This window comes from Actinia tenebrosa, unplaced genomic scaffold, assembly GCF_029948245.1.
Source record: "Actinia tenebrosa isolate PJP-AT-01 unplaced genomic scaffold, QUT_ActTen_1.0 PGA_scaffold3__52_contigs__length_22856419, whole genome shotgun sequence".
Lineage (NCBI taxonomy): Eukaryota > Metazoa > Cnidaria > Anthozoa > Actiniaria > Actiniidae > Actinia > Actinia tenebrosa.
This window is the reverse complement of record NW_028292580.1, coordinates 19,911,279-19,938,207: the sequence shown is the minus strand read 5'-3', so window position 1 is coordinate 19,938,207 and position 26,929 is coordinate 19,911,279. Positions and strand designations below refer to the sequence as shown.

General features: G+C 36.1%; 6 protein-coding genes, 1 long non-coding RNA gene and 1 pseudogene across 7 annotated transcripts; 6 read left to right on the top strand and 2 right to left on the bottom strand.

Moving 5' to 3' along the window:
- The first annotated feature begins 674 nt into the window (after positions 1–674).
- Positions 675–26,854, top strand: LOC148908850 (uncharacterized). Its single transcript, XR_016120718.1, has 3 exons — positions 675–823; positions 26,413–26,468; positions 26,746–26,854. It is a non-coding gene; the product is annotated as an uncharacterized LOC148908850 (long non-coding RNA).
- Positions 1,797–2,835, top strand: LOC148908853 (uncharacterized). The gene has a single exon (XM_089035595.1). It carries the CDS (start codon positions 1,897–1,899, stop codon positions 2,650–2,652), a length of 756 nt encoding a protein of 251 aa, XP_088891721.1. The 5' UTR covers positions 1,797–1,896; the 3' UTR covers positions 2,653–2,835.
- On the top strand, positions 7,158–9,521 carry LOC148908852 (uncharacterized). The gene is made up of 3 exons (XM_089035250.1): positions 7,158–7,312; positions 7,657–8,676; positions 8,751–9,521. Exons 1-3 carry the CDS (start codon positions 7,244–7,246, stop codon positions 9,519–9,521), a joined length of 1,860 nt encoding a protein of 619 aa, XP_088891376.1. The 5' UTR covers positions 7,158–7,243.
- LOC148908851 (uncharacterized) lies at positions 10,180–11,429 on the top strand. The gene is made up of 2 exons (XM_089036064.1): positions 10,180–10,705; positions 10,886–11,429. Exons 1-2 carry the CDS (start codon positions 10,227–10,229, stop codon positions 10,890–10,892), a joined length of 486 nt encoding a protein of 161 aa, XP_088892190.1. The 5' UTR covers positions 10,180–10,226; the 3' UTR covers positions 10,893–11,429.
- LOC116290313 (uncharacterized) lies at positions 14,743–16,249 on the top strand. The gene is made up of 3 exons (XM_031697313.2): positions 14,743–15,401; positions 15,610–15,695; positions 15,832–16,249. Exons 1-3 carry the CDS (start codon positions 15,225–15,227, stop codon positions 16,247–16,249), a joined length of 681 nt encoding a protein of 226 aa, XP_031553173.2. The 5' UTR covers positions 14,743–15,224.
- On the bottom strand, positions 16,708–17,964 carry LOC116290314 (uncharacterized). The gene has a single exon (XM_089035247.1). It carries the CDS (start codon positions 17,947–17,949, stop codon positions 16,708–16,710), a length of 1,242 nt encoding a protein of 413 aa, XP_088891373.1. The 5' UTR covers positions 17,950–17,964.
- On the top strand, positions 20,114–21,856 carry LOC116290315 (uncharacterized). The gene has a single exon (XM_089035521.1). It carries the CDS (start codon positions 20,318–20,320, stop codon positions 21,854–21,856), a length of 1,539 nt encoding a protein of 512 aa, XP_088891647.1. The 5' UTR covers positions 20,114–20,317.
- On the bottom strand, positions 22,225–24,197 carry LOC116290316 (uncharacterized; annotated as a pseudogene).
- Positions 26,855–26,929: the final 75 nt, after the last annotated feature.

The following is a 26,929-nucleotide window of genomic DNA, read 5'->3' as shown; positions in this document are numbered from 1 at the left end:
CCATACCACCGAGAAAGAACTGATTATCGTCCGAAAACTCGGAAACTCGGTAGGGCCAGCATCGGTAGATGAATGGGTGACCGCCTGGGAATAGCTGGTGTTGTAGAATTTCTTTTTGCATTTTCCTATCCTGTTGTTTTCAGTTGCTTTTGGACAATTGATTCGTTTCACTTTTTGTTTTTCTATTCTTTTCATTGCTGTTCTTGTTTTGTTGTCCTTTTTTGTTTGTTTTCTAGTCGAGTTTTCTTTCTTCCCCGTAACGTTTGTCGGCGCTTCAAACGTGATCCAATATAAAGTACTTTGTTGGTGATCAAAACTTGATACGGTGCAAAAGCACTAAAGCTTTGCAGTTACTTCTGTCTACGGCCATACCACCGAGAAAAAACCGGTTCACTTGTATGGGTGACCGTTTGGGAATAACTGTTGCTGTAGACTTTCTTTTTACATTTTTCTATTCTTTTTTTTCCTATCTTATCCTGTGCGAAAATGTTTGGAGCCGATTGGAGGAAGTTAAAAAATCACTAAATTGACTTTTATTATACCATGAAAAAAAGTCGTTGTCGACTCTTGAAAGCAGATATCGTTGAGTTGTTTGTTCGAAATATTTTATTCACACTGTGAAAAATGTTACGAAATTACTTTAAACCATGAATCCAATCCCCTCCCTCCCCCGTTGGTGTTGGTTTGTCTTGACATGTAAACGAGGCAGCCACGTGATATCGACTGAGTGAACGTTAAAAGTTGTTGTGGAAATATTTCTGACTAAAAATCCTTCTTTTATTCCTCAATTATGGATCTTTAGGGCTCATACTGCATCCTAAAGGTAAATTAACTATTATATTAGCGATATATTGTTTAATTTGTTTATTTAGAGCGATACTTTAGAGTTGAATTGAGCGTAAAGAGTTCGGTTGCTTGTCGCCATGTTTTGGCGGGATTCATTCTCAATAATTTAGCTTGAAGTTGAACGATTTATTGCTTGAAAAGACTGAAATAACCTGAAATATTTATTCTCTAATGCTTGATTCCCGATTTTGCAATGTTTGCTGGTAATATGTGTATATTTTGTGCGATTTTGTTGGATTTTACGGCCTCATCAAACTTCTGACTTTTGAAGTCAGTTGTTTCCAACACCCCCTCCCCCCCTACCCCCGGGACATAGTGGGGGGAATTGGAAAACGAAGCATGGTAATCTTAAAGAAATAGTCCCCCAGAGTATGGGGTAAAATTCACCCTAAAATTCCCCACCCTCAGGGGCAACTGTGAAAATGATAAGAACAGAATAAACTTTTGAAGAGCACTCTGACAAACCGGGTCAAAATTCAACGGTTTATTTCTTTGAGCATGATGTGCAGAACCATTTTCCCGAATTTGGTGCTTCTTTAAGTATCACACACGTTAGTAAAATATTGGTACATCTTGTGACTAGAACTGATTTTGCTGGTGTCATATATTTGACTTTGACGTTCAATGTCTTCCATATCTACATCAATTGTAACAGTTTTCTACTTTTTGTCAGCTTCTGGCACAACCTATAATATATGGTTTAAGTGTCTAGGTAAATATTTACTCTGTTATTTCTGACTTGTCCCCTCTCATGACCTTGTTATTTTAATTAACAAATAGATCAGGCTTAGCCAGGTTCTGTTCTCTGTAGGACACTCAAAAAGTTATTGAAATCACAAACGTTATATAATAGATTTTCATGAGAAAAATAGCGTAAAATTTCAAAAAAAAAAAAGGTTTATGAAAAGAGTGTGCATCTGTCAGCGGTAGCGGAGTACTGGTCAGCGGTCGAGGAAGGAGGATGTCGATTCCCGCGCTCTTCAAATTTAGTGTTTTGGTTTTCTAAATTTGATATTTTCTTTAGCTTTTTTTTGTTTAATTACTTTTCTGATGGATCAAGAATCTATAAACACATTTTCTAAGTTACTTGATGAGAAATTAAGCCCAATAATTAGCGACCTTTGCGAACTTAAAGCGAAAGTCTCAAAGTTAGAAGAATTTGAACGATCACTTGATTTTCTAAGCAAGAAATATGATGAGTTTGATACCAAAATGAAGAAGATCGAGCTTGAAAATCATCAAATCAAGATGGAAAATACTTGTTTATCCACTCAACTTCATCGTCTATCAAACGAACTAAGTCAAATTAAGGAGGAATGCAATAATCTTGGTCAGTACTCAAGACGGGACTGCCTGGAAATTCGAGGGATTCCTGTCAGTGACGATGAAGACACTAGCGAAATTGTCTGTAAAATTGGTGATCTTGTGGATGTTAATATTGAAGTAGATGATATTTCTGTGAGCCACCGTTTAGCTGGACAGAAAAACAAGAACTATGATCCTGCAATCATAGTTAAATTCGTACGACGCGAACTTCGTGATGAATTATACCAAGCTAGAAAATATCTACGTGACAAGTCAACCCGAGATATTGGTCTTGTAAGGTTTCCAACACAGAAAATATACCTTGCAGAGAGCCTGACGCGTCATAACCAAATGCTATTCAACCGATGTCTCAAGGCAAGAAGAGAACTAAAGTATAAATATATATGGACTAATAATGGTAGAATATCGCTGAGGAAGGATGGATCTAGTCCTGTGGTCACGATCTCCAATGATCTAGACATTGATAACTTATACGAATGAAGCTAAGTAATCTTAGATGTTCAACTTTCTATGTGTCATTCAACTGATTTATTACAACACTTGAGTTCATTTAATGATATATATGATTTGAATAATTTAGATCCTGACTCTCACCTTCCAACTCAATCTAATTTTAAGTATTATTCTACCCAAGATTTTTCAGAAAACCTCGAAATTGAAAGTAGCATTTCTGGTAAATGTTTTTCAGTTTTGCACTCCAACATCAGAAGTCTAAGTGCCAACATTGACAATTTTATACATATGCTTTCGGAACTAAATCATAATTTTTCTGTTATTGGTCTTACTGAAACCAGACTTAAAAGCACACCTGGAATTCCATTTAATAACTTTATTAATGGTTATAAATTCTTTTCTCAGCCCACCTTATCTCATGCAGGTGGTGCAGCTTTCTATGTTTCTGACAAATTATCTTCTTCCCTTAGAAGTGATCTTTCTTGCTCTATTAAATCTGAATTTGAGTCTCTATGGATTGAAGTAGAAAGTGATCTACATCATAATATTGTGCGTGGGGTTATCTATAGGCATCCTCATAGTAACTTTGATGTATTTTTTAATTATCTTGAAAGTTCACTTGATAAAATTAATAGAGAAAACAAATTTTGTGTAATCATGGGGGATTTTAACATTGATCTATTAAAATCCTCTTCCCATTCAGATACTGAAAATTACCTTAACACTCTTCAATCATATTCATTTAATCCTCATATACTTCAACCTACTCGCATTACCGATCATTCTACTTCTCTAATAGATCATATATTCTTCAATTCATTAACTCACTATACTGTTAGTGGTAATATTGTTTATGATTTAACTGACCATCTTCCAAATTTTCTAATTATAAATAAATTATCAGCTCTTCCAAAAAATATTAAAATATCTAGAAGAGACTACTCTAAATTTAATGAAGCTGATTTATTAGATGAAATTAAGGCTATTGATTGGACTGAAGAATTTGAACATACCATTAATGCTTCTATGTTATTTGATATTTTTTATTCCAAACTGTCTAATGTAGTTAATAAGCATATTCCTATTAGGGAACTTAGTAAAAATGATGTAAGGCAATTATGTAAACCATGGATAACTAAAGGAATTAAAGTATCAATTAAAATTAAAAATAAACTGTATAAGAAATATATTAAAACCAAATCTTTGTATTATTTTGATAAATTCAAATTATACAGAAATAAGCTTAATCACCTTATAAAATTATCAAAAACTCGATATTATAATAACTATTTTATATCCAATAGAACTAATATTAAGAACGTTTGGAAAGGAGTTAAAGATATTATTGGTTTTAAACATGGATTATCTAATCTGCCTTCTAAATTACTAACATCTAATAATGTTGAGTTAACTGATTGTAAGAGTATAGCAAATCATTTAATGAATTTTTTACTAATATTGGTACTAATCTTGCTAGTTCAGTCCCAAAAAGCAATGTATCTTCATTGAGTTATTTGCCTCAAAAGTCACTTAACAGCATTTTTCTAACTCCTGTTACACTTAAAGAAATAGAGGATGAAATAGATAAACTGAACCCTTTAAAGAGCACTGGGCCCTTCAGTATACCTGTTGCAGTTTTAAAATCTATTAAACATCTTATCTCAAAACCTCTTAAACGTATTTTTGATAACTCTTTTTCTTCTGGAATTGTTCCTGAAAGTTTCAAATTAGCTAGGGTCATTCCTGTGTTTAAAAAGGGTTCTCAAGTCAATGTTAATAACTACCGTCCTATTCCCCTTCTTTCAGTTTTCAATAGAATTCTTGAAAAACTTATGTTTGACAGACTTATTAACTTTGTCAATAAAGAAGCTGTTTTATCTCATAAGCAATTTGGTTTTCGACCAAAGCATTCCACTTTACAGGCTGTTCTTTCCATAACAGATAATATACAAAATGCTATTGAAGACAACATCTATTCTTGTGGAATTTTTCTTGACCTTAGCAAAGCTTTTGATACTGTTAATCATCAACTTTTACTCCAAAAACTAGATTATTATGGAATACGTGGGTTAGCAGGTAAATGGTTTGAATCATACCTCCATAATAGACGACAATTTACTTCTCTTGGAAGCACCTGTTCCGAAATTTTACCTATATCTTGTGGTGTTCCTCAAGGTTCAGTCCTTGGACCCATTCTTTTTCTCTTGTATATAAATGATTTCTCTAAATCATCCAATAAATTCTCTTTTCATTTATTTGCTGGTGACAGCAATCTTTTTTATGCTAATAAGAGTTTAAGAGTGCATGTCAGCAAAAATCAAACAAATTCGATATTTCGCGGCCGCGGTTGAAAAATCGATTTTGCTCAAATTTTGTCCAGATGTACTTTATTATATCACAAAATGCACTGCATAGTTTTTTAAGGAAAATATATTTTTATTTTTGAGAAAATGCCGTTTTAAAAAGTCCTCCCGAAATCGCCATTTTAGTGGCCAAAATTTGCGTTGAGTTTACCGAGCGAGTTCAGTACAAAAATCGATTCTGATCAACTTAAAACCCATAAGACCGTGTTCTATGCTATCTAAATATCCGGTTACGTGACTTACAGGAAATTTGAGTTACTTTTTGTGACATAAATAATCTTAGTTTTAAGACTCGTGATTCTAGGTGATTGACGATATCCCCCAAACAAAATCGATTTTCACCATGCGATAAAGCTCCAAACCCAACAAGTTTCCGAGGGTTAGTTCTTTAAGAAACAAGCTTTCAATTGATGTAAACATTTCTTTGGGCAAACAAATATTTGTTACGCGACGGGTCATTCAAATCAATTTTTGACCTTTCGAAGTCATACGCCATAACTTCCCATCACTCACAAAATAAAAAAATCTCGCCTGGCTAATCTCTTATTCTTACTATTTTACCCTTACAGGCCAAAAAATACACTTGTTATAGCATTTCTTACCTTTTTAAGGCGAAAATCTGGTCTATTAACCTCGGTATTCGTTATAATGGTATCACAAGTCTTGACCATTATCTGTCAGTTGATAACTTCCGTTTACTATCCAATATGTCAACCGTCCAGCGCTTACTAAACGGCGTTTAAAACCCTTGTCGAACAGTCAAGATTGTTTTCCTTTTTATCTGAAGTTCTACGATATCATAATATATCAATATGATTTCAAAATTTATTGTACAGCTGAATTTCCGTATCGAATTTAGAGTACGTAAACAAATGGCCTGGGATTATATGCTAATCAGGTAGACTACGACTTTCTAGGGTAGGGACGGTATGTCCCATTTGCCTTTCTCTGACATCCCAGCGCTTACTAAAAGTTATTTAAAGCCTCTGATTAACTGTTAGATCAGTCGATGTTGTTAATATACCCCAATGATATATATCGTTTGCTGGATATCGTCATAATCAGGAACTGTAAAATAATATAATTTGCGTTTCTGTACTACACAGGGAGCCCGATTCGCTGGGAATCAAGTGCTTTTACAATACAATACGATACAATACGTCTTTATTCACATTTCCTTTTATGTTACATTACATTAAATTATATATTTAGATCATTGAAAAGAAAATACTTATTTGGTCAAATAAACAAAGCTAAATATAGTTTGTAATGAGAGGAAATGCCTGGAGCCTAAATAAACCATATAGTTTCCTAGTTAGGCTTTAGTCATGTTTTGTGTCAGTTTGATGTAGACAACAAACACGAGGAAAAAGAAATGAAATAATATACAAACAGTAGACAAACAACGACAAAAAGATCGATTAATGATGTGACATGCATTTACAATTGAGTTGGGTATTACATATCGCGATCGAAAGATAAACAAAGATGAAATCAGTTTTAGATAATCTACGAACTCAAACATTTCAACAGCTTGTGAAATTGCTTTTTACTGCCATCAGTGAAGAACATAAAAGGTACCGCCTGACTTTTTTTGATTGAAGGCAGCAGGAAAAAAAAAAAAAATTCCAGCTTGTGTTCATTGACTATCGAAAACCGCAGTTATTAATTAGCGATGGTTTAGTGCAGATGTTGTAAAGAAAATGGAAGCTGCGTGTTGTTCGTTTAGGTCTATCGTCGGTACTTCTTGTGGTTTTGATGCCAAAGATCGAAAGCGCCAAACCCAAATTGTACCATTGATGTCCTGTACAAAAGATATCGCAAGGCACTTGTCCACCCTGAGTTTTTCAGGTCCTGAAAATGAGGTAGATCTGATATTGTCTAGAGTAGCATTGTATGATAAGTGGAAGGAGAGCATCAAATCGATGACCATCTGCCCTTATCATCGCGCGACGCTTGGGATAAGCTGGACCAGAGGAGGAGGTACAAGATGTAGAGTTCCGCAGGAGATTTCAGACCATGGAAAGGGTAAAGGAACCTGGCCTAAAGGTGATCGAGGTTTAGGCAAGCAAGAATCATCTATTATATTACGCAATACTGGCGTGTTTGTCGCTCCTGGATCAGGTAAGTTTTTTTCAAAGAACATATATAACTAGTGACTGTTTATAAGTTACTCAGTACTGTCTCTTTACGTTAATATATACATCGATATTACTTCAGGTATTTGCAAGAAATGCCGATATCTCATTAAAACAATGGAAAGTAAAGATTCCTCAAAGTCGGATGTCATAGCTATGGGTGAACAGATAAAAGAGTTGACCTTGGTAAGACAATTTGTCATGCGATTATCATTTACACGTACATACTGCCAGGTAAAGAAGTGAGGCCATTTGAAGGTGCTTGAAGTAATTATTTACAAGTGCGGTATTTTACGGGTCAGTCGTCATTCTTCACATTAGTTTATCAGTACCAAGACTACACGCTTAAGATATATTTCATATGCAGGTACTTATGGCTTAGCTATTTAGAATTTTTCTTATTCATCTTATGAATCTGATGCCATGGCACAGGAAGCCCACCCAAACGACAAGAAAAGCTACACAAATTTTAAAACATCAATCCCCTCCTACTCACACAAAGTTTAACATTTAGAACATTTAATTTACAGGAAGACGATGAGGTAACCTTTAAAGCCAGCGCACAAAGTCCAGCTTTTCAGAGCCCACCAAATACTACTATACCTGAAACACCATGCACAGCCTATGAACCCTCAGAACGCTCGCTATTAACAGAAACGGAGGACAAAGACAACTCAGAACCAATGTCAAGAGAACTGCTAAATTCATTTTTAGCCGCAAGGGACATAAGTCCTATTAGAAACCAGCTGACTACACCATGGGATGAAGCTTCGCAAAGAACTAAGCGACGCTATTCGCGTAAAGCAAAGCAGGTTGTCTTTGCAGCTTTAGAAGAAATTGCGCCTGAAAGCTCAGAAATGTTGTTCAGTGTATTACAGTCATCTGGGCAAAAGGATGAGAACGTTGATAAATCACTGATGGATGCTCTTGTTGAATGTTTCAATAACGCAAGTCATTGGAGCACAAGAAGGCAGATCTTGTCGATAATGGCAGATAAGATGCCCTATTCAGCGTTGAAAAACTGGATTCCCGGTCTCTCCAGATACAGGTTTAATGTGGCCCGCCACCACGCATTGCTTCATGGAAGAGGTACTCCCGTTACCATTACAAAGAGCCCGCGTATTTATGTGTCAACTGAGAAACTTGACCACTTTTTGACTTTTATCACAAGTGGTCAAGTGATCCAAGATTTGCCGTTTGGAGAAAAGACATTGAAGTTATCTAGCAATACAAAGATCACAGTCCCAAATGTTGTAAGGACATTAATACCTGAACAGGTGGTGCACCAATACACTACCTATTGTCAGGAAACCTGTTTTGAACCAATGAGCCGTAGCAGTTTATGTAGAGTGTTGGGTGTATGTAGTGCTTCCGTAAGGAAGTCACTACAAGGGCTTGACTATTTTTCTGCCGATGGTGCTCAAGCCTTTGATGAAATGGAGGAAGTAGTCCAAAAGCTTGGAGATGAGTACGGAAAAGGTCATTCCTGGGCAAAGAATCAAATCAATAAATTGAAAATTGCAAAGCGCTATTTGAAAAGTGATTACAAGGTATGTAAATCATAGGCGGGTCCAGGATTTTGGTTGACGTTAAAACGATAACATCAAATCTTTGATATTTGCAGGTTCATGTGTCAAAAAGCTCACGAGTCCCCGACCACTGTAGAGCGCACGCTCTCAGTCATGAAAGTGATTTGGATTTCACCACTAAATGTGACCATCAGCACGACCTAAAATGTGACTGGTGTGAGCTGATTCCATCTGTGTTTGATGAAGTTCATTCGGCTTTGGAGGATCTGGCCATTGACAATGAAGAGAAGAAAGAGATGATGTATGTCATCACCCAATCAAAGAAAAATATCCAAGCCTGGAAAGCCCACCTGCTGCGTGCTATCAATCAAGATGAAACCCGGTTGAACGTTCTGCAGAGTCTGGGTCCAACCTCAGTACTTGTAGTATTAGACTGGGCTATGAAGTTTCTCCCAAGGAAATACCGTGAAAGCCAGTCTGATTGGTATGGAAAGAAAGGTATTTCTTGGCACATTGCAGTAGCTACAACAAAAAGAGAAGGTCAGTTGGAAATGTTGACATTCGTACATGTTTTCAAAAGCTGTACCCAGGACAGCTATTCAGTAATGGCTATCATTGATGATGTTGTGGGGCAACTGAAAACTGAAAGGCCTGAGCTTGAGGAAGTATTTCTAAGGCAGGACAATGCCGGCTGTTACCACAGCGCATTCAACTTACTGTCCATGAAAGAAATAGTCAAAAAACACAAAGTTAAATTAAGGGTCGATTTTTCAGACCCTCAGGGCGGTAAAGGGTCATGTGACCGAAAAGCTGCCACCATAAAGAACCACATCAAGGCATACTTAAACTCTGGAAAAGATGTCTAAACTGCAGAACAGATGAAAATAGCCATCGAATCATTGAGTGGTGTCAATGGAGTAAGAGCTATGCTATGCGACCCGCCTTCAGTCCCAAATTTAGTGCCTTTGAAATGGGATGGAGTTAGCTTCATCAACAACATCTCCTACAATAAGAATGGCATGAAAGTATGGAGAGAGTATGGCATTGGCGAGGGTAAGACCTTGAAATGGAGTGCATTTAGCCTGCCAAAAAGTATTCTTTTGCCAAAACTAAACGTCATTAAAGAAGCTACTCCCCCTAAAGCCACTTTTACAGAGGTAACTGCAAGAAAGAGACCAGCAGCGAAATCTAAAAGTATCGAGACCCAGCCTACGCATACAGATGCTGAAAGCTCCAGCTCAGAAGATGAAGAGCAAACGACAAAGCTGTTTCCATGTCCCGACGACGGCTGCATTAAATCGTTCCAGCTTTTTTCATCTCTTCAACGCCATCTTGACGTCGGTAAGCATAAATATGTACTGGAACGCGAAACACTTCTAGACAAGGCGATGCTGTCATACGCCGTAAAACTTGACCAAGGAAATGCGTCATTGGAGAACCAGCCACTTGAAGAACCAAGTACTTCCCGCACACTGGCATATGGCGATGCTCTATCAAAAGGCTGGGCATTGAAGTCATCCACTGTTCAAAGGAAACGCTTGAACAAAGCTCAAAAGGACTATCTTACCAAGATGTTCGATCTTGGAGAGCAGACAGGGCACAAAGTGGATGCTAATACCGTATCTAATTCTATGAGAAAGGCAAGAAACCTTGATGGTTCTTTTATGTTTAATTCAAATGAGTACCTCACACCAAAGCAGATAAAAAGTTTTTTCTCACGTCTTGCTAAGAAAAGAAGGGAGGTTAAAGTGGATGACGTGGACTTAGAAGACGAGATGGAGGAAGATGAGGAGGCAAGGCTCGACGAGGAAGAGTTTGAAGAGCTTGCACACAACATAATTAAGGAAATCGGACTCGGTCATCCCATCATGTTTGAAGCTCACAATCTATGCGAACTAGCTACAAGCTCGAAGCTTTCAAAGTTCTCCATAGCAATGCTGCAAGAAATATGCACTTTTTATGAGCAGGATACCTCTTCAATCAAGGGAACAAGAAAACAGCAATATGTTGATTTGCTTATGGAGTTAATTGGCAATTGCAGCTGTAAAAGGTAATTATTTATTCAACCTGTCTTATTGTTTGTTTATGATAATAATAATAATAATCATCATCATCATCATCATTTCATAGCTTAACCTCCCCCCTCCCCTCCCCAATTCCTTCCCCGCCGCCAGTTGGGCTTCCTGTGTACACAGTTCCTGTAACTAATTAAAATTATATTATTTTGCAGATCATGAACTATGACTTTGACGATATAAGCCGAACACCCAACTCGTTCTTCGAAAAGCATATTAACAACATCGACTGATCTAACAGTTAATCAGAGGCTTTAAATAACTTTTAGTAAGCGCTGGGATGTCAGAGAAAGGCAAATGGGACATACCGTCCCTACCCTAGAAAGTCGTAGTCTACCTGATTAGCATATAATCCCAGGCCATTTGTTTACGTACTCTAAATTCGATACGGAAATTCAGCTGTACCATAAATTTTGAAATCATATTGATATATTATGATATCGTAGAACTTCAGATAAAAAGGAAAACAATCTTGACTGTTCGACAAGGGTTTTAAACGCCGTTTAGTAAGCGCTGGACGGTTGACATATTGGATAGTAAACGGAAGTTATCAACTGACAGATAATGGTCAAGACTTGTGATACCATTATAACGAATACCGAGGTTAATAGACCAGATTTTCGCCTTAAAAAGGTAAGAAATGCTATAACAAGTGTATTTTTTGGCCTGTAAGGGTAAAATAGTAAGAATAAGAGATTAGCCAGGCGAGATTTTTTTATTTTGTGAGTGATGGGAAGTTATGGCGTATGACTTCGAAAGGTCAAAAATTGATTTGAATGACCCGTCGCGTAACAAATATTTGTTTGCCCAAAGAAATGTTTACATCAATTGAAAGCTTGTTTCTTAAAGAACTAACCCTCGGAAACTTGTTGGGTTTGGAGCTTTATCGCATGGTGAAAATCGATTTTGTTTGGGGGATATCGTCAATCACCTAGAATCACGAGTCTTAAAACTAAGATTATTTATGTCACAAAAAGTAACTCAAATTTCCTGTAAGTCACGTAACCGGATATTTAGATAGCATAGAACACGGTCTTATGGGTTTTAAGTTGATCAGAATCGATTTTTGTACTGAACTCGCTCGGTAAACTCAATGCAAATTTTGGCCACTAAAATGGCGATTTCGGGAGGACTTTTTAAAACGGCATTTTCTCAAAAATAAAAATATATTTTCCTTAAAAAACTATGCAGTGCATTTTGTGATATGATAAAGTACATCTGGACAAAATTTGAGCAAAATCGATTTTTCAACCGTGGCCGCTTCTTGTTCGATTTTTACTGACATGCCGTCTTAAAATCTCTAGAATTGATCATTAATAATCAATTATCTGATGTGCACACCTGGCTTTGTGCTAATAAACTTTCCTTGAATATTGAAAAATCAAATTTTGTTATTTTTCATCCAGCTCAAAAGAAATTGTTATATGATGTTCAGCTTCAGATAGATAATCAACCTCTTCAGCGGGAGTATCAAATTAAATATTTAGGTGTCATGATTGATAGCCACCTTACTTGGAAATCACATATTTCATTTATTTCAAATAAAATAAAACGCAGCATTGGAATAATAGCCAAGGCTTGCCATTATGTCAATTTGGATATTCTAATTAACATATATTATTCTTTAATATATCCTTATTCAACCTATGGTATTGTAGTGTGGGGACACACTTATAACACAACACTTGATCCTTTGTTTATTCTCCAAAAGAAAGTTCTACGTCTAATGACCTTTGCTGACTACAATGCCCATACTCATCCTATTTTCATTAATTAAAAAATTCTCAAGCTTTGTGACTTGGTCTACTTTCATACTGCTGTTTTTATGCATGATTTTTATTCTGGAAATTTACCTATTTACTTTAAGTCATTTTTTCACTCGGTAAGCATGAAGCATTCTTACAATACAAGATTTGCTTCTAAAACTTCTTTTTCCCTACCAAAAATTAGAACCAATTATGGAAAATTTAATATAAAATATGCTGGCGCTAAAGTTTGGAATTCTGTTGAGGAGTGCTTAAAACCATATAGCAAAGATAGGTTCAAGAAATCCTTAAAAGAAAAATTACTGCAGGCTTATTCTTCTTCTAATTAAAAAATAAATAAAATAAAATAAAAAAGTGTTATCTATACCAACTTATGAAATGATAATCTTAATAGATCAAAATTTTGTTAATTACTAAAAATTTTCTTTTTTCTATTTATTGTAACAATCTAAAATGAACTGATCCACTTCCTATTTGTCTAATTTTCTTTTTTGTTTTTTTTTCTTATTGTATTTGTCAGTATTGATTACTAACTTATATTTAGTTTTTTTTTTTAAAGTAATTTCTTTTTCTTTTTTTCTTGCACTATATAATTTTACTCATTCTCTTCCTGTACCAAATTTGCAATTATTTTTCATGTCAAGCTGTCTGCCTAGGTTAGCCTCATGGTTATTGCAGATAGCCTGTACCTTATAATTCGTTATATACACATTGTATTAGTTCTATTTTACTTTTTGGTACAATAAAATATGTATGTATGTATGTATGTATGTATGTCATCACACTCACGCAAACAAATTTGATGCGATGATTTGCTTAAAATGTGAAAAAGACTATCTGATTGGTAAAATTTCGACAGATGACACATGAAGGGGTTTACGAGGAGATATTTATTTGTCAACTGAAAAATACATTTACTCAAAGTGTCTTTTACTAAAACAACATGTAAATCTTTTAAATAAGGATTCATTTACGTCTGAAACATGAAACAAAAGTTTTTAATAGCTTTCTTAGTGGATTGCTTGCTGAATAAATACTTGAACATTCTGTAAGCTGCACTTGTAGAACAAACTTCCAGGACCAAGAACGTTGGAAGAAATGCTTGCTGTATTGATCTAGTCCAGTAGCAGAGTCTGGAAAATTGGGGTTTCGTTCAACCCACAGGCTAGGAAAGGTTTGACACTGGATTTTGTTAGCACAAGACCCCTTGGATAACCCAGAGTAGTTTTTAACGTAATGCCAGATATCAGCATGAAATCGAGGCTGGTCACTTAATCAGCTTTGCCTTCTCTTTTTAATTGCAAAAATTGTTCAAAATAGGAAATAAAGCAAACCAACAATGAAATGGAGTCATGAAAGACACTTTTGGTGTTAGGGGATGTCCCGTGACCAAACATGTGACCTGTCTTGAGACAAAATTTGGCAAGGAAATAGAGAATTTTCATTTTTTAAGCATTATTAAAGTTCGAGTTTAATTTCAACAGGTTTTTTTTTACTATATATGACTCTATTAGCTAATAAGCATCATTTCAGATACTTAAAATACCTTTTTTAATGTAAAATGGTGCCACGGCTTGGCTTTAATGAGAGTAATAGTGCCAACATGAAAACTAGCCTAATCGATTGGTTGGCATTTTCTCCTCTATTTCTTAGTAAAACAATGATGAGCACGTGAGTGTCGGGTGATTGTATAACAACCCTCCGATCTGTTTGGGAAACATACTTGGCGTGCAGAATTAACCAAGTGTCTGCCTCCTCGTGGTCTGATTTCAGATCTGTAATATCTCTACAGCAGCCTCTGGTGATCTGCACACACCTCTTCCCGTCCTTGAATCCTTCTCCGATTACCAGCTTCTTGTTATAAAAGGTAACATCTCTTGCCCAAGCTTGCACAAAGAGTGAGTTAAGAAGTCACAGAGATTGATCTTGTTCTGTTGGTTGGTGATGTACTTTCCCCATTGCTTGGGTACGGGCGTGGGAGGGCCACCAATCTGTACCTCGAGGGCAGTTGATGCTGCTCCCTTTGAACGTTTAGAGATATTTAAGATCTGAACAGCACGTGACAAGGAATAACACATGAAAATAATGATAAGCTGGTGATTTCTAGATTCATCACACCATTAAATTATAGTCCTGATTTTGAGGGTGTATAGTTGACACGTTGGAAATAATAGTAGAAGTCCATGAAAATATTCATCACATAATATTTGGAAAATACTCTAATAAGTTTTTTTCATATTGCAATAAGTTGGGTGTCTCGATGAATACTATCAACTGGTGCAAGTTGCTTTGAAAGGTAAGGTCTAGTTTTTGAGAAAGTAAGCGATAGAAGATTTCTGTGATGTCACCATTACGTCATGATGAAAAGGCTGCTTTAAACTAATTTATCATTTTTAAAACCTTTAATCCTTTCCTGACATTGTGTGAAAAGCGCTTACAGATTGAGTCATTAAATACGAAGTTGTAGCCGTTTCAATGTGGCAAAACTACCCCCAGCCTCCTTAAAGAACTTTAAGCTAAGTTGACCCATCCTTTCGTTGGATCATGAGATCATTGAGTTTCAGAACATTGGCACAAAATACATTCAAATCATCAATAGAGCCGTTCCATAGGGAATGAATCTTCATTAGTAGAAATCTTGTACAGTCAGCGGATACGATTACGGGCGCAGTTTTTAATTTTTAACTTTACTGCGCATGAGCACTAGAGTGTAATTTTATAATTCAAAATGGCGGACCAGAAGAGAGTACGTGAGGGAAAAGGTTATTATAGGCAATTAGACCAGGCAAGCACGGGTGAATTGCTTTGGGGAAGCAGCCAAAAGAAGAAAAAGAGAATGAAGAATACAGATCCAAAGATTTTTCCCGTGGAAAGAGTTGTTTCACGACGTATTGAAGTTACAAAGGTGAGTTGTCAACCAAATCTTAATCGAAGTGTTTTTGTTTTTTCCCCATAAACTTTGCCTTCAAAATATATGATATTTTGAAGGAAAAGCATTACTTTATACAATGAGAGTTCGTATGATTACTAGTAATATTATGATATGAAAAAAGTCCGCTCTTGTGTTTGTATATTAAATTTTTGACAAAAATATTTGAACATTTCTATTGTAGACACAATATCTCATAAAGTGGGCAGGATACAGTGCCTATGAAAATTCTTGGTTAGACGAGGATGATCTGAGTGATGATCTTATTAGGCATGTATTCGAAAAATCAAACGACCTCACTCTTTTTGCTCCTTACTCATAGAGTGTAGAAAAAACAGATGTAACTCCATTTTTATGTAAAATATTTATTTAGTTATTTCAGTAAAGTTTTATTCTTTCACCCTAGGAATTTTGAAAAACCACCCGTGGAAGCGTCTCGCCTACAGGACAATTTAGACAGATTGAGAGTAGCTGTTGAGGCAAAACTTAAAAACAGAAGCAGGGTGCCCATTACCATAGAATTCCATCATGACTGCTATAGATATTGTTTTGGTGGTAAGGGTACTAAGTCAAGGGATGGGGTTTACACATTACATGAAAGGGATGATTTTGGTGATTGTAATTTTCCAAGGAGATGGGATATATATCTTGACAAAAATGGGGATGGGGTGAAAATTTTATATCCTGTTAAAATTAGAATTTTTTTGAGTAAATCAGTCAAGCGCTATAAACTTATTGATGATTCAATGAAAGAAGATTACCAGAGAATGTACAGAGAGAAATTGACAGTAGATTTTATTAAGGAAAATATTACTGTTACATAAAACCATATATATTTTTTAGTACATTTCATATATATATATATATATATATATATATATATATATAATTTGTAAATAGTAATATAGTAATTTTATAATTTTAAATAGTCAATAGACATCTATAGAGTGTTTTTATAAGCCTGTGAATGCATTTTAGCATTTCTTTACTCTGACTTCTATCTTTTCATTGATTTGTGGTTTATTTCCATTCTAAGTATTCACATGTTTTACAAAATCACTCTATTCAAAGATGTATACTCATACACTTAATTGTTTTAAACTATTCTTTCAAACTATTTTGAAGAAGCTCTATTAGCTCAGATTTTTTTTTGTTACTTAGAAATTTAACACCTCTAGCCTTGAGCTGCTCTTTCAGCTTATTCACAGTCATTGTTTTGGGATCAATGACTTCAGGAGTCCCTACTGTTGCAGTTTCTATTATGACTGGAGAGTCTTGCTCTTCAGTCACTATAGTATGTCTTCCTCCTTTTTTGCCTGGAGGTACAAATGTCACCTTCCCAGTAAACTGTACTTTTTTTAACATATTTTCTTTTCTCCCTTTCCTTATTTCTCAATTCCCATTGCCTAAATTCCTGTCTCATTATGTCCCCAACAGAATCCCATTTGTTAGACTTTCTGTGGAGAACAGATCTAGCAACATCATTGTTTTTCTCCACTCCCTGTCCAGTGAATATTTTAATGGCTTTGTATTTTTGAGTGAAAAAAGGGACATGTGCAAAAAGAATATGCATATAAGGTGTTACACGAGCTCTTTCATAACCATCTGCCAAATCATGGCATGAGCAAAACAATTCAATCCACTCTTTAGCTTCATTTGCAATGCTCTCTGGTGAATTGTATAGCTCCATGTTATTGATTTGTGTATATAATGAATTAAAATTTTCCCAAAGTTTGATAATCTTCTCTCTGCTTTTAGCAGGCAGTAAATCATGTAATTTATCAGGCAATTGACTAAGAAGTATCTTTTTGTTTGACCCTGTCAAACTGGTAAATTCATATTTCCCACTTGATGACCTATCTGCATTAAGCTGTTCCCAAACATCAAATGGAATGCCCAATGACCGTATGGTAGAAATAAGATATTTTAGATGGATGCCTTTACCCTCCCCCCTCTTCTTTTGAAAGTCATCAACTCTGTCTCTGTCAATTGCTTGGTAAACAAGGTTCTTAGTTAGTACATCACTTATACGCAACATTAAGTGTAATTCATCTACGACCACATGGTCAAGCTCAATTTTAAGTAGAGGTTTTTCTTCACAACAATAATTATCTTTTGAATTTTTAGAAAGCTCAATCAACTCTTTTAGTGATCTTTTCATAGGTTCCTTATTGAAATAACTAAAATCTTTGTCTGTTTTCCAGCGATCATCCTTATGGATTTTACACCAGGCACATGCATAGTTTGCAGTGGCACCTTTTAATCCAAGCATCAATAAAATAAATTTATAATCCCCTCCCAGAAAGAACTCCAATTTAATTGTCTTATCATTGATTGTTAATGTACCAGAATCAGTGAAGCTGTTACTCTCTTGAAACGTAGGAGCAAAGGCTTCTTTCAATGTTATATATGATTCAGAGGCATTAACAGCTGCAATGTTTCTGTTCCCCTTAGCTGACATAACATTAGCGCCTGTTTGTAAAATAGAAAAAGTAAGAAAGATAAAGTTAGAATTTCTTGTCATCCTAGCCCCATCACCATTAATTTTAATTTTAAGTGGCTCATTAGCAAAGTCAAAGTTAGGATTATTTGCAAGAAAGTCATTAGCATGAATGGTTAGAAGCTCAGCAAATGAGCACATTGATCCTTGGTAGTTACCAGGAAGGGATTCAATGTGGCAAAGATCATCATACTTATCTCTACATTGCTTGATGAGATAAGACTTGGGTAGCCCATTCGAAATCATTGAGAGTTCATGGTAAAAATTATCCCCAACACAGTACTTGTCCAAAAGAAAAAGCACCTCTTGTACCTTTCCCTTTTCTTCTTCCAAGAGCCTGTCATATTGAGTTCTTGTCCCATCACTTTCCTCAGTCTGAATGGATGTGGATGTGCTTTCTCTGCAGTTAGTGAGGTAATGTTCCTGGCCCGTCTGGGTTTCTCTAACTGTCAAAGATGTGAGCTCAATGCCAAAGGCCTTGGCAAACCAGAGGGCAACATTGGCTCGGTTTAAAAACTCTCTGATAGTCCTGTTCTTATTTTTGGCATCAGAGAGAAGTTTCCCTTGGTAATGTAAACCCTGTGCCCTTTCAAGAGTTTCAATGTAACTGGAAAGCTCTTGATTTGTACACTGGAGGTCTTCTATGACTTTGTCTTTCCTTTCTGACTCCTTCAGGGCAGCCTGTAGTTCCACCAACAAGTCAGAACATCTGGCCTCTAGGTTCACGCATTCATCCTTCCATTTTTGTATTTCATCTCTCATCTTTTTAACTGGCTCTGTCTGTCCTTTGAACATATGAAATTTCTTTACACAGTCATTTAGTTTCATCCTGGCCATGCCTCTAGATGCCCTGCATTTTTGGACAACATTTGAGCAAATTTTTCTTAAATTTTCATTGACTTCCTTTCTAACATCATCAACAGATGAAAAACAGAAGTGCTGTTGTGGAATACTATGCTCCAAAAGTGCCACATATGGGTATTTTAGGGCCTTTTCATATTCTTTTTTCTCACTTCCGGTTAGCTTTTCCACTTCCAGTTGATGCGAAAAATTTTGTACGAATTCGTACCAGCTCTTACAAAGAGGATATGGTATTTCTAAGGCAAAAATCACTTCCCTGGATGAAGATTTAGCAGCATACGCTAAACTTGGTTTGGTAACTTTGATTTTTCGCAAGCTCTTCAGCTTGAATTTTACCAAAAACATCAGACATTTTGCAATATTCCTTCTCTGTGAGTGCTAGATGTATGACGTACTGGCTTGTAACTAAGCACCATTGCTTGGAATTGTGGGATACAAAATGGCTGAGAACCAAGCGTTTATTGTTGCTAACATTATGAAGAGATTTTGGCCGTTTTGTGCCTCTGATTCTCATCTTTGTTGGCTGTATAGGCTCATAAGGTACTGGTCATTTTCAAAAGCAATTGCGAACGGTGTTTTTAGAAGATTTTGAGGAGTTATTTGGACTTTTAGGAAGGACCATAGGTGGATATTCGAATCCAACTTTCGCAAACAGGAAAGGATGTATCTTCAAGCAGGAGGAACGATCTGTTTCTGGGCTTTGTTACACATTTTTAGGTAGATATATTGGAATCAAACCGTTAAAGGTAACATTATTTATATTAGAAAGCGAACAGGATTTTTTATTTGAAAATGTCTGTAAATTTAGCTATGCACTAGTGAAGTTGTGTTGTTTAAAACGTGACGTTTGAAACTTGGAAAAGTATAGCGGTTTTCTCATTAAAACCGAATAAAATATACTAATGCTGGAATTCTAATACATTTGTCTGTTGTAAAACAATCCCTCAAATATATTTAAAGTCCACATCAGGAAAGCAAAGCGCATGCTTGGCTGCCATGTTGTACCGGATTTCTACTAATGTATTAGAAAAAGGTAGATGATTTATAGAATATGTAGAGACAAATGGTACCATCAGTGGAGAAATCATCAACATTACTCAGAGAGCTGTAATGGACAAGTCCGTCAGCCATCTTGCTTGTACCATCTAAAAAAAATAAGAGAATGACATGAATTCTCCCAACACATATGTTCCCCTATTCATGGAATGTTATGATTCATTATCATCCTTATGGTGAATAACTATAAGAACCACTTTCTTTTTATCACTTATTTCAACAAGGCCAAGCAAAAACCCTGAAAACTTAGACTGACAAGTATTATGGGTGGATAGATTTTACGTTTCAACAACTTAGTAGCTACTGATAACCTTGAGATCCTTTACCAGTTACAGTTTACCCGTTTTGAGCATTCTCAATTCGCCATGTTCTAAACGAGCCGGGATCTGGGTTCGAGTTACGACCGCAAAGCATCTATGGATTGCTTGGAGGGACAGAGTCGCCATGTTTACAAAGCAGTTATAGGAATGTTGAGATGTCTCACTATAATTGCTGTGTTCCTGGCTGTACAAATAGCTTTAGAAGCGCTTCTCATTTACACTACTACAGGATACCGAAAGATGAGGCTGTTAGAAAATCCTACAAAGTTATTTTGAAGAATGATAGCCTGAAATTGAACTCAACAAGTACATGGATCTGCTCAGAACATTTTGAAGGTGGTGCGAAACTAAGCCGCACTCATTTGCCGTCGATATTCCCCTGGACAAAGCCAGAAATCAAAAGAAGAGAACTTAAAAGAGTCAGTTTTGATAAAATTAAAGAAATCGAGGAAGAAAAGAGACAGAGAAGGCTGCTAAAGGAAAACTCAAGTCAGGCTTCTCTGACATGTGATCATGATGGCGAACGTAACGACACGTTCCAAGTCCTTGCCATCGAAACACAAACAAATACGACCAGTCAAACATCTCTTACGAGCTTGGACATTGAATCGCTGCTGAAAGATTTACAGAGACACAAAGAGGACATTGTTAAACTGACTGAAGAAAAGGAGAAGCTGCGAAACGAAAATGTGAAGTTAAGCGATGAAAATACAACCCTGCTCCAGGCCAATTGTAAGCTTGAACAAGAAGTAAAGAGACTAAGATATTCTCTGCAAAACATTCGATTTGATGTTGAGAAATATAAAGACAAAAATGAAGACATTGCTTTTTACACGGGTTTCCCTGACTACAAGGCAATGCTTCTTTGTTTTAAGATGGTTGAAGATTCTGCTAATAACATTGTATATGAACATGAAAGGGTCAGTTGTGGAAATGTAGGAAGACCTCGATGTCTGACCAAATTTCAAGAGTTCACATTAGTATTAATGAGATTGAGACTTGGACTATTTGAGAAGGATCTTGCCCATCGTTTTAATGTGTCAAGATCCACAGTATCTAAAGTTACTAATGCCTGGATTAGATTCTTGAGGAGTGAGTTTGAACCACTTATTACCATACCTCCACGAGATGTCATTAAAATGTACATGCCTGACATTTTAAAGTCTTTTTACCCTGATTGTGTGGTAATTGTGGACTGTACTGAGTTTGAAATGGAGAAACCATCTTCTCTTAACTGTCAATCTGCCTGCTATTCATCATACGAGTCCAGAACGACCATGAAGGCCTTGCTTGGCATCACACCCAGTGGTGCTTTGTGTTTTGTTAGTGAGCTATTTCCTGGTTCAACATCAGACGAGGAGATCACAGCTCAAAGTGGATTTTTGGGCAAACTACTACCACATGATAAAGTTATGGCAGACAAAGGTTTCAACTGCACTGATGAATTAGCTTCTGTGGGAGCAGAACTAATAAGGCCAGCATTTTTGGACAAAAAGAAACAATTCTCAAAAGAAGAGACCAACCACAACAAGACAGTCGCAAGCCTAAGAGTACATGTTGAGAGATTAATGGAAAGAGTGAAGAATTGGCACATATTTGATCATAGAATTCCCATTACTCTTTCTCCAATAGCAACTGATATGCTATTTGTAGTGGGTGCACTATCTAATTTTCACCCTCCATTAATCAATTGACAATATAACAGTTTATAACACTAACAAAATTTATTACTTAGATCAAACAAAATAAATCAATGAATAATACTCTACAACATCATAGTTTATAGCATCATCAATTAATGTACAAATAGACAAATAAAAAGAATTATGATTATAAAAAGATTCAAGTATGAATATGGATTTTTTTCATTGAAAACTCTTTAGAAATAATAAAAAACAAACATTTAAAGTGTGCAACATTTTATAGTACTAATTTAAGCTAAATTGTGTGAATTATATAATTTTATATTATTAAATTGGTATTATTTAGTACTAAAATAGAGAAAAGTATTGCACACTTTTAGTGTTTTTACTCTACTTTACAAAATGCTTTAAAAGTGTTTTTAAAGTGAACGAGCATCCAACTTAGAAATTCCAAATTTAACTCTTGGGTATACAAGTTCTGGCACAATCCAGTTGTTAAAAAATGATTCTAGCCTGGGCAAAATAGATTCCCAGCGATCCCTTGAGAAATTCACTCTTTCACAAAACAGTGAACTACAGCTTGAACCCTTTACAACAAAGTCTGTCCATTTTCTCTTTGCCACAAACATCTGCTGTTGTACTTGGTAAAAATATTTATGTCTCTCATTTAATCTTACAATGTCATTGTTTTGTTTACAAATGCCTTTGCGCACTAATGCCATCTCTAGTGTTTCATCTTTTGATGTCTGAACATACTTTACTTCTATAAGTCCTTCTGAATCATCAGTTGATGGATCATATACAAGACCATCAGGGCTTGCACCAAGGAAGCAATGATCTTTTGAAACAAAAAAACCACACTTAGAGATTTTGATGCCTTCAGCTCCTTGAGTTTGCTTGAAAAGCTTGTAATCATTGATAATCTGGTCTTCCATCTTTAATCCTTCCTACATTGATTTACTTTGGAATCCTTTATTGTAACCAAGTACATCTCTGATAATCTTGGTAGGAGATGTGCTCTCTCTCTGTACAGCTACTCGGTAACATTTCGTAGCAGTTATCCTTGGTTGTCTGTGATGATGCCACAAATCAATGTTCGATTGACCTCTAGTTTGTTTCTCAATTTCTTTCACTTTCAAATCATCAACCATAAGATTTCTCTTAACTTTATCAAATTTTTCTTTCCACTCTCTAGCTGAAACAGGATGACATTTTACTGGTGAAATGGCAGGCTTCTTTACTTCTTGCGGCAGAATATGCGTCCAGGCAAGAATATTCCCTGATAGCTTTTGATACTCTTTCATCATTTCTAACATTTTTGCAGTTTTTTCATCTTGACAACTTTCTGTGGTTGAATTTTCCTTGGAGTGATGAAGCTTGGGTATCTTTTTTTCTTTTGCATAATCATGCTTCACGAAACTCATTTTAGCTATTGGCTGTACAGGGCCTTTTCTCTTTCGAGGGACATTCCACTTACAGGGTTTAGACGTACAAGAATCATCTGTGTCTACTACTGTTATCTTCTGTCTTTCTTTACAATGTTGTTCCAGTGCAAACAGTGTTGATGCAACATGGTTGCATCGGCCATCTATGCCAGCAGGGCATCTGCAGTGTGCCCTCAGCATCTTGCCAAATGAGCTAATAACTAAAAAACATGTGTAGACTTTGTCTTTTTTCATTGATGGCAGAACTTGACTCTTGATAAAGTGTTTGCCGTTTTCATGTAAGTGGCCAATGTAAAGGACATGTCCAGATTTGAAGAAATTGAAGCCCTTTACAAGTGGTTTTGCAGTGGAGAGCTGCTTTTTGCACTCTACTCCCTCTATCATGAATCTCCACACAGTTCCAAATGATATTTTTGGAAGTCCCTTTAGATCGGCTTCGAATCCTTCTTTAGGGAAAGTCTCCGTGATCTCTGGTTCTTGGTGGTCAAGGACGCCAAGTTTTGCCTTCTTTCGTAGCAGGTTTACACCACCGTCTGGATCACGCAAGTATTTAACGTCAAGACTATGTTTCATGTAATCCTGTACTCTGTAATTTGAAATAATAAGATATATCAATGAAATGAGGCTTTATGCTGCATTGGAGTTCGAAAATCTAGCCTGTATGATATGCGAGTCTTATAAGTTAAATTGTAACGCCATATACGAACCTTGAGACTAAAACTTTCTTTACTCCTGTTGTTTTTGCGCCTCTACAAAGCAGCCACCTCTTTAGTTGAACACAACTACATTTCTCAACAGAATCCCTTGGAAGTTTCGCTCCAGGAATGTCACTTTCTGTTAGTTTTACTATTTTAGTATCTACATTTACACTGTCAGCCATATTGTTTGGACTCTGGCTGTCCCTCCAAACAATCCATAGATGCTTTGCGGTCGTAACTCGAACCCAGATCCCGGCTCGTTTAGAACATGGCGAATCTAAGATGTTTCCTATAAACCTCTGCAGCTTCAGCTATGTGGGTGTTTGATAACTCACTTTATTGTAATGAATACATAAATAAGCAGCATAAAAAACACAATGTCCTCCAAATTTCATATTTTTCTTAATATGCCATAAGTCAAAGTAATGGGTAATGGTAGGAAGTCTCTTTCTCATGTGCTTCGCAATGGATGTATGGCAATCAGTAATTAGTGTTCCAATAACTGCACCTGGCCCCAAAACAAACTCCATACATTGCTGAAGCCCCATGTATTCCATGGCAGGACTGCTTGCCAGCTTGATTTCTCTACAAGAAAATTGAATTTCAAATTGCTTGCTTGAAATGCAAGCTGAATGGTTAACTTGAGATATATACTCACCTTTCTCTGCAGTAAATAAATTGAGAATAATGCATGTGTGTATAGAGTAATATAAATTATTTCCAAATGCCCAACATGATAGTCGCACAAGTGAACACAGGCAATGAGTATGAACATCAAATGGACAAGAGAACGTTTTCATATTTATAATCCTCCATGCATAATGCATAATCCTCCAAGTGAATAATTGCAGTAGTACAGCAGCAGAAGATTGTATATACTTGGCACTATGGCCCATACTGTCGTGCTTTGCATCACTGCCTATGACAATAGGGTCCTTCTTCCCTACCAGGGTGTCTTGTTTCACTCCCTCGTGTTGGGGCGCTACTTGATTTTAAAAACTACACTGTTACTCCGTTGTCAAAAACCTTTAATTTTCTGTACGATGCGCACTTGGCTTAAGGTCAAGTTAGGTAGGTGAGTGTCAACTGAAAATTATAACAATTACAAAATATGTGAAAATTTGTCTTAAACATTTCTATAAAATCAAAGTATAAACGATTGAATACTTACAAAATCTGTAGGGGATTCTGACGGAGTGAATTATGTATATATTTCGCGTAAATTGAACTAAGAATCACAGCTTAGAAAACTAATAATGATGAAAAGGTAAATTATTAGAAAAATGATCACTTATCTTTTTTATCTCCTTGTGGTTTTTTCCATAACTCTCCCTTGTCACATTTCCCCTAGGGGGTTACGGTAGGGAATTTTGTCATTGTGCAATACATGTCTATCATCTTTTTTGGTATCTCTGCCAGTGAAGATAAATTGCAGGAAATATCTTGTTCTTTTGATGCAACAAGAAATATTAGTGATATTTATAATTTCGGGGGGACCACAAAATCTTAATGTTACCTTTTGATATGAAAAGTAGGTTTTCAGTGAAATGCAGCACATGCCCAAGTAGAAAAAGATCCAGAAAACTTCACTTGCTGTGCCACCAACAGCAAGAATGGTGAAACACAGCAGAAAGTTACCAGCATGCATCTTTGTTCCAGGCATTTATAAGCTGGCTATTCCAGGTGTGGTCCTTCTTGGGGCATTTTGGATCTGAGCAAAATGTCTTGGCTGTAGCCATTGTCTCTAATGACTCTGTTTGTACAAGGGGATTGTCTGACTTATTTGTGTAAACCACAAATAAATCTACCCCTAATGAAGAACCCTAAGTCAGCATTTTTTCAATTTTTAAGAATAATTTATTTCTATCCACAAAGTAAACAGAGAAATACGCTTACTTTTTAGATGGGATTTCATTTTCTAGTTCATCCTCTGTGTCTGTTTCCACTTTGGGTCTCTTGAGGGTTGGAAAATATTCACTTTTACTATATACTCCAGGTTCAACTTCAGTGCTAATGAAACTTCTCATTTAGTGCCTCCATCTCATCACTATGGTTACCTTTGATGTCCTTCTCAGTTTGTTCCTCTTTTGAGTCACATTTGAGTGCTGAAGTGTAAACAATTACAAAAGATAGACATATAATTCATAAATTGAAAATCTCCAACCTGAATCACCAATTGAAGCTAGAAACAATTCCTGGGGTCATCAGAGTCATGTAACTCGTTGCTAGCTCAAACAACAAACCCTGAAACAACCTCTAAAGTAATCTAAGTCAGGGAACGGCTAACTAGCTTGACACAGTATAACACAGCATAGTTAATTGAGGGGAATGGTTATGAAACCCAGCGAACTTCAAAGAGCCGGCCTGTTGTTTCGCTCCTGAGGTTGGATTGCGTGTAGTCTAAACAATATGGCGGACTTGAACGATTTGTTTTTATTCAGAGATGATTTTGACGCTATTTTAGGCATTTTAGAGGACGAAGAAGAGCTCGACGAACATTTTAAAGAAGCAGCTGATGAAGTAAGTGTTATAATCGTCTGTAGCTACTCAAAATATGATAGAAAACTATATGTTATGGTGTTGTTCAAACCAGCCATGTGATCTGGCTCAATCGATGGTCTGTGCTTGATGTCATAGGAGCTTTTTTTGTTATTGCAAACTAAATCAGCAATACTTACTTATATCAGCAGCTATGTTTTTATCGAGAACTATAATACAACTAGATTTCGTGGGTATCCTTCGTTACCTCGTATTTAATGAAAACTAAATCAGCAATACACTTCTAAATATCTTACAGCTGAACAAAGTGCTGCCACAGGATGTAATGGCCATCATTCCACAGGTACCTACAAAGCGATAGTAAAATTTTAATAAACAATACATAATACATCTTATGATCAACACATATGCACAAATTTATCCATTAACAAACAAACATTCAACAAATAAGCAATGTCAACAATAAAAAAGAGTAATAAAAA